General features: G+C 41.8%; 1 protein-coding gene across 1 annotated transcript; it reads right to left on the bottom strand.

Annotated features, from left to right (window-relative positions):
- Positions 1–387: 387 nt before the first annotated feature.
- Positions 388–6,980, bottom strand: ESM1 (endothelial cell specific molecule 1; the record flags this gene model as incomplete). Its single annotated transcript, XM_080362286.1, has 3 exons — positions 6,665–6,980; positions 2,567–2,722; positions 388–488 (listed from the first exon to the last, which is right to left on the bottom strand). Exons 1-3 carry the CDS (start codon positions 6,963–6,965, stop codon positions 388–390), a joined length of 558 nt encoding a protein of 185 aa, XP_080218412.1. The 5' UTR covers positions 6,966–6,980.
- Positions 6,981–10,266: the final 3,286 nt, after the last annotated feature.

Genomic DNA, 10,266 nt, shown 5'->3' with positions numbered 1-10,266 from the left:
GCTCCACACCAATAGTTTCACTCACCCAAACTGTCCACCAAGTTCAGTGAGAGCTTTCCTGGCCCCAGGCTGCAAGAGTCGGCCTCTGGCGTTATTTAAATGAGGAGGGTTGAATCGTGTTGGTTTTCTAATATTACTATACATTCTGGAATCCACAATGCATTTCTGTGCTCAAATACTTATAAAAACAAATATCAAAAATCATATACACTGTACAGTCTATTTCAAAGTAAACATTGTTCTCATGAAAAATAGAATCACAATTGGCCTTGAGAGGTTACATTTTCATATGCTATGGATCTACTTTGTTCTTAAAGTGTGTGGTTGCATATTCAATAATCTGTGAGAAATGCATTCAGTTGAAAGTCCTACGAGTATAATTAAACATCAGCGAGGATTTAGCCATTTCATTACCGGTGCGCGAATAGCTTTCTCCTTAACGAATTCCTCTTTTACAGAATTGCCATCCCCTGATGCCATGTCATTGTCTGAAAAGATACAAAAATAAAAGCAAATTTCATGAAAATGAAAGAATTAAAATATTACCTTGCAACAATGTCGTTGATTTTGGGAACACTTCAGAAAAACTTTAGTTGACAAATCTTGCAGGAATCTCCCCGAGTGCCTCCAATTATCTGGTTGCAAAAATTCTGCCAAATTGTGGTGTATGCCAGACGTGTTTTCTAATAGTTTAAGCATAAGGCAGGTGACTTGAGTTGTTCCCAGTTCTCACCGTAACGCTCCAGCGTGACATGGGACCAAGCAGCACATCCTCAATAGCTACCGCAGTAAATTAAACATGCCTGGAGCTATTCTCTGACTGAGGCCAGGTGGCGCGGAGCAGCCTGGTGCATGTCACTAAGCTCTCTTGTCTACTGGAAATGGTCCCTGGCTGACACTGGTTCCTGTGCTGTGGTTGAAGTTGTCTGGCACGGCTCGCTGGGCTGGGGCAGCACATGTTAGCCACTGCCCTGCTGTGTGACAGGGAAGGTGGTTAAATCACAATACACAGGAATAGGCTCTGGCACCATTAAATTTACTAGGGTGTATGTAGCCATAACATCTTTATAAAATATACGGGCGAGAAGCTCAACAGTTTAAAATACAGAAGCACTCACAGCTGTTGTAATTCACCGAGGATGCGTCCTAGATGCTACAGCTACCTCCAAAGATCACTATTAAATGAAACCCACACACAGTACTGCCCACAGTGTCCCTTGTCTGCTCACAGTAGCAGATCTCTGAGGACAGAAATCAATGTGAAATCTTTGCACACAAGTGAAAAACGGCATTTCTTTCTATGGGGTCAGGATCTCATCCTGGCTGGGATCAGACAAGCTGCTAAACATGGAGGCAGCAGAAGGTTTGGGACCAAAGGCAAGGGTGGGAGAGGAAAGTGGAGTAGGAAACCTGCTGAAAACGGGATGCCTGGGATTTGGAATACAGGCAAAATTTAGAACAGAAAAACAAGACAGGTATATTTTTTCATGTTATTTCAGCACCCTTTGTAATAAACAAAATCTGGAAAGGCAAAAGAGTGTAATCGTGTAGAAAAATACATAAAAAATGATCCATCTCACAAATCGTTTTTTTAAAGATCATTTGAAATGTGGTATAAGCATAAGCTAAAGAAGTTTTCTTCTGTCTAACTTTCTCTAAATGGCAAACAGGTGAAAGACAATGCATGTATTAAGGCAGGAAACTCTCAATAGCTTAATACAACAGGAGAAAATCAAAGTAAGGCACACAAACTGCAGTTGGAGGAGAAATAAAATTCAAAGACTTTTCGATGAAATCCTAGAAAAGCTTTCAGTAGGTCTAGGATTATATCTCTTATATTTGTTTAAAATCTTTACATTTGTATTGATTTTAATTGAACACTGTTCAGTCAAATGTACCTCTGTATCATCAGATGGAAAACAAAATGGGAAGAAATTTTAATGCCAGCTTTAAAAAAAGCAGTGATTCCTCCTTCTTGCCTCAAAACCAGTCCAGTTTCTCACATGCCTTTATTTTAATTCTGGGAAGATCTGTTACAGGATTCAGACATAATATTAAAGGCAAGAACTTGTTCCAGAGATACTGTGATAAATAACTACAATAAAACATTTCATAATGCAGTTCACTCGCATCTGGAAACATATAAAGCTCTGTCTTCATGGAAAAAAATACGTTATTCTTACCATATATTAGGTAACAGTAATAAATGGAACCTAATGAAATCCTGTTCTACACAAAGCAGCTACCTGTATCTTAACTGAACTAATGCAAATCCTAGCACAGCCTCCAACTGCACAGGTAGTGTTGGACTGCTAGTGCATGCAACAGCTGCAAAGTATTTCAGCCATGTTAGGATTTCAAAATGTTTTTACCATCTGTCACAGCCCACCTAATTCCTTGCCTTATGTTAAGGGAGATGCCAATAAGAAAAATAAATGTACCTTGTGTTATCTGTTTGCACAGTTTCCACTAAAGTACACGCCAGTGGCACACAGCACACACAGTGTGGTAGTAGAGCATGTACAAAGTGATTTCTACTAAAAGCAATTGCCTCATGGAGTCTTACCTGTGTGTGAAACTATTTTCCGTCGATTTGGAGGCTTCGAAGCAGACAGTTGAAAAAATGGGAACTTCAGACACTTGCCAGTCACTCTGTCACAGATGCCAGAGGGGCAGTTGCAGGTTTTCCTGCATTCCATTCCGTAGGTACCATAGGAACACTCTGAAAAAAAGTAATAGAGCAAAGTAGTCCTCAGTGATGCAAGTCAGCTGCCAGCACTCTTAACAGCTGGCCTGTTTATATCCTTAAAATCAGAAAGCCTTCAGGTGAGGATCAGTTAAACCTTAACTACAGGATTTCAGCATTCCGACTGCTTGTTACAAGTGTTTTCCAGCTTTAACAATCCTGACCGCACAGAATTTACATGATTTTTTTCTTGTAGCTTATTGACAATGTGCAATCAGTAATCTTTCTCTGAAACCCTCACAGTATTAAATTGCAAATTAAAGGCAATATTAATAAGCAAGTACGTAATCATTGAGGATGTAGTTAAAGGATTAGTGTTGGATTTAGAAAATAAGAAGACTTCGGAAAGTTTCTGAATTTACTGTTTGGGCATGTTATCACCCAATTTATATGACTCTCATGGTTTAGAGCTGCAATGTGCTGCTGGCACCAGGCTGCTCCTGGCTGGGCCCACTGCCTTTGGGCTCCATGGAGGAGACTGCCCTGACCCTGAGGAGCTCTCCAGCACCCGCACCCTCTGCCTGGAGATGCTCCCAGCTCTTGGAGAAGAGCCTTCACCTCTGCGACAACTTCTCAGGCAGCAAAGGTCTAACTTCCCACAGCAGACAGCAAAGAACTCACCTACATCTCCAGCTTAGAGTGTGAGTATGCTCTAAAGGGACCACTGGCACTAAGGTGGCTGCCTGGTTGTACACAATTTGCTCACATACTGCCCCAATTCACGTCTCATCCCTGAGCAAGCTCGTCGAGGAGCAACAAAGGGCAGCTGTCACAATGGGACTGCTCATTTAAAAAAAAAAAATGTCAGGTGTAGGGGGGATTTGCCCAATCCCATAGATGACACGCAGAGGGTTTAAACTGAGTCACAGCCCTTGCCTTCCTCTGCCTCGTTGTTGAACAGGGTACCTTCCCAGGACCATAGCTGAAGAGACAGAAACAAGAAAAATCCAACTCCAACATCCCCTTTTCAGACCCCTAGACAAGAGATTATCCCAAGAGAAGCTCGGGATGTTCCAGGAGAAATGTCTTTATGCTCAGGCTACTCTTGCCAACCCAGGGTGCATGTTTACCTTAAACAGCAAGTAAGTCCTGGAGAGTTTTCAGTTCATCTCCTAAGGGCAGATGAATGGCCATTCAAGGCTGAACCAAGGCTCCATCTAGGCCAGGCTCCCACAAAACACTTAAGAGAGAAGATGGCCATGGTATGCACAAATTATACCTTCCCACCTCCTATTGTCCCCCATTTTTAGCTCTGGGACCTCAGGAGCCAGACATAGTTTCTGTGCATGTAACACCCCACAACAGGGTTATCCTCAGTTTGTCCAGTCTGCTCTTGACTCAGTGCAAACATTTAGTTTTGCCATACAGCCCAGGCTACCTGAAAATAAGGCTAATGCCCCAAAATTAAAACAATTATTTACAATTAGCTGTATGTCCAGTGGATGTGCTTTTGTAAATGAAAAGCACCAGAAAATCAGCCAAATCCCTGCTGGGGACTGCACATTGAATCCCTCCAGCCTGGAGGACCTGACTGAGCTTCACCATACTCCCTTTCCCAAGCAAGGGCACTCTTGGATCTGCTGTTTGTCCACATAGGAGAAAAACAAAGTCCTTCCAAAGCAGTGCACTTTTTGTGTGCACGATCCTGCCTGAGGGACAAGCGGAAAGCACACACAACATGGAGCATCAGTCTGCCTGCTGCAGGTGCTCAGCACAGAATGCGGGGATGCAAAGCTGCGCACAACAGCATGGAAACACGTCCCAAGCCAGAGCACTTGGCTCTGTGTGGGATAATCCTGGCATCGATGCTGCTCTTCAGATTTGATTAAAACCAAGATCTGAGTCAGTTTTCCCATTAGGAGCATTTGTTTAGCAGGAGCCTGCTCCTAAATACACTGCAAATAGCTCCTGGTGATCTAAGGGAAACAAGAGCAGGTTCTTTACTGTGACAGTTATACCTAAGGTTAAAGGGCATTTACTGATAGAAGTGCAGAGCATTGGTACTCCTTAGTTTTGACAATAATGACATTACTGTTTATTATAATATGATACACTCATAATACTAAAAGTACTCAAAAAATTGCTCTGAAACATGTAGTGTCTGTGTTTTACCCATTTTAGAAATAAAAAATTAGAAACCAAGAGCTAAGGTCATTTTTCCACAACTTCAAAGTAAGTAAGTCACAGGCAACCAGGGAAAATTTACACATCCTACTCTGTGAATTATTACAAACATGGAAGTTATTAAAATTAGTGAGTGATCTGGTATCATAACTATAAATCAATATATAAAATAACAATACTTTGTTCCTTACTTTGCCTGATAAGATTCACATATGTACAGAGAGAGATCATACTATCTCAGAGCTAAGACAAAAAAAGAAAAAATAATTAGAAATTACAGCTATAATATTTAGTGCAAATAAATATATGGGGAATATAAGCTTTAAATGCCAATTTACAACTCTAAGTCAAGCTATGGCTTTACTGAAATTAATGAGCTTTTCCACTGACTCACTGGAAAAAAAAAAAAACCACCAAACTTTGCATTTTCTACAGAGTTTCAAGATTCAGCTACAGGGATTCAAATCTCATGTCCCTCATGTTTCTTTTTTTCCCAGTTGAAGTGTGCTATTGCAAATAAATTGTTTGAGGAGAGTGAAAAGTATATAAACACTCAAAAGAACTGTTAAAAGAATTATAGGTGGTATCTTGCACCGCAGTAATTTTTAACGAACTGAAGATCAGCCAACTATCTCAGTAAAATACTTTTCTGGTAGGTGCACCAAAGATGTGACCTTTCTGTGTAAATTCTAATCCTTAGAAATAAAATCAGCATTTTGGGTTTCACCCTCAAACACGTACTTGAATTTGTTTTTAAATACCAATGTAAATAAGCGTGTGCTGTATGTGAGTCAGCCTGAATGAGTTTTGCAGCATCTGGTCCTAAGTCATTACTTTAACTGACGCTATTAATACTCCTGATATTTAACTGCCAAGATATCTCAATTTTTAAAGGAAGTTATTCAAAGACATATTTGTATCTACTTACTGAAGTGGTACACAAACACAGGAAGACTCACTGCATTCATACTTTGCAAAGCCTTTTTAAAAAACTATTTCTTTTTAAAGCTTGCATCCTGCTGCTTAGAAATTTAACATCTCCTCTCCTTTTAAAGATTTTTCCTTTTTGAATGGAATTAGGATAGCTCTTAAATGAAAAATGCCATTATACTTTACGACTAAAGAAATCAGCATGCAGCGTACCTGAAATAAACTGAGAGCAGCATCTGGCCACTCATCTCACAGTCAGTTCTGTTATTCCCATCTTTCAGGCAGGAGGGTCTCTGCCTCCCCTGACCACATCCCTAGTGCAGCTGAGCACCTCCAAGGCAGGATTTAATTAAACACGACAACATCCCCGGGTTCTTGGGCAGTGCTCTTACCTCCGTCCCCCCAACCCCAGAAAGAGCATCTGGTCCCCGGGCAGGCAGCTGGTGGTGCCCGGGGGAACCTCACCCCAGAGAGCGCAGCAGGGGCCAGGACCCTGTGGCAAGGCTGGACTTGCAAGATTAAAGTCTTTGCAATTTATAGAAAGCCACCCACCAAATCAGCGGAAGGATCAGGACTAGTGCCTGGGTCTGCCAAGTCCCAATCAAAAATCTCAGCTCCGAGTACACCCCACCCGTATTTCCTTACACATGTCCCCAAGTCTAAACAATATTCTCACACTAACAACCCTGTCCCACCTACACGTAACATCTTTTAATACCAGCAGGTATTTTTCACTTTCTTCATGGCTAAGGGCTGAGCTGGAAAAATCACATTTTAAACCTCTCAAGCAGGAGGCAAGCTCTATATGTAGGTAGGTTGCTGTCAAATTGCCACAGTGGGTGCATGCAAAGTGAATATTGTTACCTTTGCAGATACCAAATTCATCACCAAAGTCATCCTCCTCAGTGTAAAACTGGCACTTCAGCCCAGGACCACACTTGACACCATCCATACCCGAGACCGTACGATAGCAAGTCTCCCCCAGAGCAGCTGCACACACTCTGCAACAGCCACAGTCATCCAGCACCGTTCGCTTACAGCGCAAGGTACTTTTGCACGCGTTACTGTCACAGGGCTCGGGACAATCTACTGCGTATTTCGCACTCCAAGTAGTTCCAGCGTGCACGGGCATCAGGAGGAGTGTGAGAAACAAGAAGCCCTTCATGTCTTGCAGGGGTAAGTGCTCCGTCCCAAAGAGCAGGCTTTAATGCTCAGCCTGCTGGTGCCTTGTGCCGAGGGAAGCAGAGGTACAGAATCCAAAGTGGTAGCTGCACACATCAGCCTACAAGTTTATGAGCTTTATACAGTGTGTTGCCCACATGCTGCACCGTCGTCAGCTTCCTCAATCCGGCAGCGCTGCTCCTGCCAGCCTCCCTTGTTTCAGTTTATGAAATCCAGGATGAAGGTTGGATTAGCACTCTGCTGCCATCCAGGAATTGAAAAGCCTGAGCTGATGTAATCTGTTATGTTTAGTTGGTTGTTTTGCATGAGGACTAAAAACTCTCTCACATCCGTCTCAAATGCTCAAGGACGTCTGCCAAAAGGGAAAAAAAAAAAGCCCCACACACAACCAAAAAAAAAAAAGAAAGAAAGAAGAAGGAAAAATCACCCCAAGCCTGAGTAGGTTGCATACCTTCCTGTAGGATAGGGATCGCTCTGACACGAGGCGCACTGCTGACAGGACAGCTCTGCCTCGCTAACACAGCTCATGCAGCCAGAAAAAATCTATTGAATCATCTCACTGCTGAAAGAATAATCTTTAAAAGAAGAAAAAAAATTGCCTCCCCCTTTGAGGAGATGTGGACAGTTATGTTAAGGAATAAAGTGAGATCATGCCATTTAGCAGCTGAGCTCAGATGTTTCAGTAGTGTTTTTCCTGCCTGCATCGAAATGGTACTTTTTAATCAGTATTTAGATGGAGAAGAATTAAACATTTAACTCCAAGATTACTGTTAGACCTAAAAACAGGTCAGACAGAAACCCAGCATTTTGTGGGATCTTCTGCAGGAAGTTGAGAATGATCAGTGAACTGCCCTGACCTCACAACCGAAGGGGGAAATCCCCATCCATCACCACCACTGTCTGCACAGCCTTAACATGGATCCGGGGGAGCTGCTTCTCCTCCCCTGTACACAACTTCTATCCTGATCAGACCCTATGGGATGTCCTGAGGTTGCTCTTCAACGAAATCAGTGTCAATAAACAGAAAATAAGTCTCAACTTCCCTTGTCCCCTTTCTTAGACTTCATTCACTCTGCCAGAGCCTTGACAAGAAACAGCAAACAACCAAAGATTTCAGTGAAACAGATGAGTCACCAGAGAGATTAAAATTTCTGCTCTAAAGAAAGATCTACAGGAACGGAAAAAAGGAATGAAGCTACCCATAAATAAATCTCCAAATACCAAAGCTGCTGCCACTGAAGTTAGTGTGAACTGAATCAATATGAACTTGTATGTGATCAACTTGCCATTTGGGAATCCTGTGCCTCAAGTGGGCTGAGGACACCACCAGTAAGCTGCCAAATAAAATGGAGGGCTATGCTGGAAATACAGGAGAGCAGGAAAGTGTTTTTCTTCATGAATATAAATGTGAATTGATAGATCCCAAACAAAATGGTTAACTCCTCTCTCTTGTGAAGAAGATGAGAAAACCAACAGACTGTATGTTGCATTTGGGTAGGTTGTTCATACACTTCTGGTACACATGGGTATAGGAACCTGGATAGGATAGCATAGCATAGCATGGCATGGCACAGCATGGCATAGCACAACAAGAGAAAAGAAGCCTAGAGATGGAGATGAGAGGGAGAGGAGAGGAGAGGAGAGGAGAGGAGAGGAGAGGAGAGGAGAGGAGAGGAGAGGAGAGGAGAGGAGAGGAGAAAACCTAATATATTTAACACATGTCAAAGGAAGACTACACTCAGGCAAATATTTGCAGGCATCCATTTTATACAGTATATAATTACTCAAAGTACAGTTCTTCTAATCACAGTTGCCAGCTGGCAGATGTTTACATGCACTAGCTCATGCCTGTTTCCACATGTAATCTTGGACCAATCAGTGAATTTAAAATGTGAAAATTAAAGCATTAGATTGAAGTCTCATATAAACTGGCAAACTGCTATTTGTAGCCATGAGGTGACAGCAATTACCAGTCAATTTCATCTTTCATCATTAGCAGACAATTTCATCTTCAAAATCCAATGCAACTACCCTCTGGGAAATGAAAGGGATACTTCAAACATAGATGTGAAGATTGCAGCTAAAAACGAAGGAGGAACAAAAGTGTAAAGTTTTCATGAGCAGATAAATTAGAAATGGATGTGCTATCCCTGATCTCATCACAACTGCAACATGGCAAAAGCCTGTTTTACAAAAAAAAATATCTCCCCCCATAGTTCACAGATCAGCATAGTAATGTTAACCACCGCCCACTTCTGCTGGCTTTAGCATCAACTGAAATCGACATTGGTTTATATCTCTGTGGGAGAAGGAGGCTAAGTTTGATCAGAGGACCAGGGAGCACAGCTAAGAGCTGTAACCCCTTCAGTCCTCCAGCTAAATCTGTTTGCAGGGGTGAAGTAGCCCAAAAAAGCAGGTTGCACACTTAGTGCAAGAGACTTCACAGGTCTGCAGCAGTAAGGAGCAGGAAGGCTCTCCCTGAAGTCCCTCCCTTAAGTCTTCCTTAAATTAACTCACACCTGCCCTTAAATTAATACCTGCTTGGTCACTCAGAGGAGACCACAGAGGAGCATGCAGACCCACCCACATGTGCACTGAGGTGGTTATGCCTGATAGTAAACAGCAGCTAGTAAAATCCTCTTCTGTAAATATATTTAGGATATGCTCCTCGTATAAAACACCAAACAAGATCTGAAAAGGCTGCATTTCACGTTTGGGTTTGTCACAGGGAAAATGTCCTAGGGAGATGATAAATAAAAAAAAATTACACACAGATGTGGTGAGGAAAAGAAATCATAAAATAAATCAGCACACTCCCCTAGCAACTAGCCAATATTATTTGGAATAAGATGGAAACTGTATTCTGTGCTTGGAGGTAGAAGCCAAAGTAAATTATTACAATGGATCAAAAAATACATGTAATGGAAGAAAACAATATGAACACATAGATGTCTGGCTTATACATGAGTATCATAGAGGAAATAATGATACTATGGTCTTCCACACTGTCCACTGATTGAGCAGAGAAATAAATCCAATGTGACTCCCTCTGGTTTTAATATTTCTTTGTTGTTTTACCTGTTGAATCCATTAAGCTTTTCTTTCCAACGAACAGCTTGAACCTGTAAAGCCCTGAACGAAGCTCTCCCTTGAAAACTGCTATCAACAGCAGAAAATCTGGCACCATTATTTAGCTTGTGATACAAATATACTTTAAATTTGGAAGATTTTCTGGATCAGATCAGATCAGTGCTAATCATCTTTTTTTCCAATTTTACAGTATA

The sequence above is a fragment of the Nesoenas mayeri genome (genome assembly GCF_963082525.1).
Source record: "Nesoenas mayeri genome assembly, chromosome: Z".
In the NCBI taxonomy this organism is placed as follows: domain Eukaryota; kingdom Metazoa; phylum Chordata; class Aves; order Columbiformes; family Columbidae; genus Nesoenas; species Nesoenas mayeri.
This window is presented reverse-complemented; position numbering and strand designations above follow the sequence as displayed.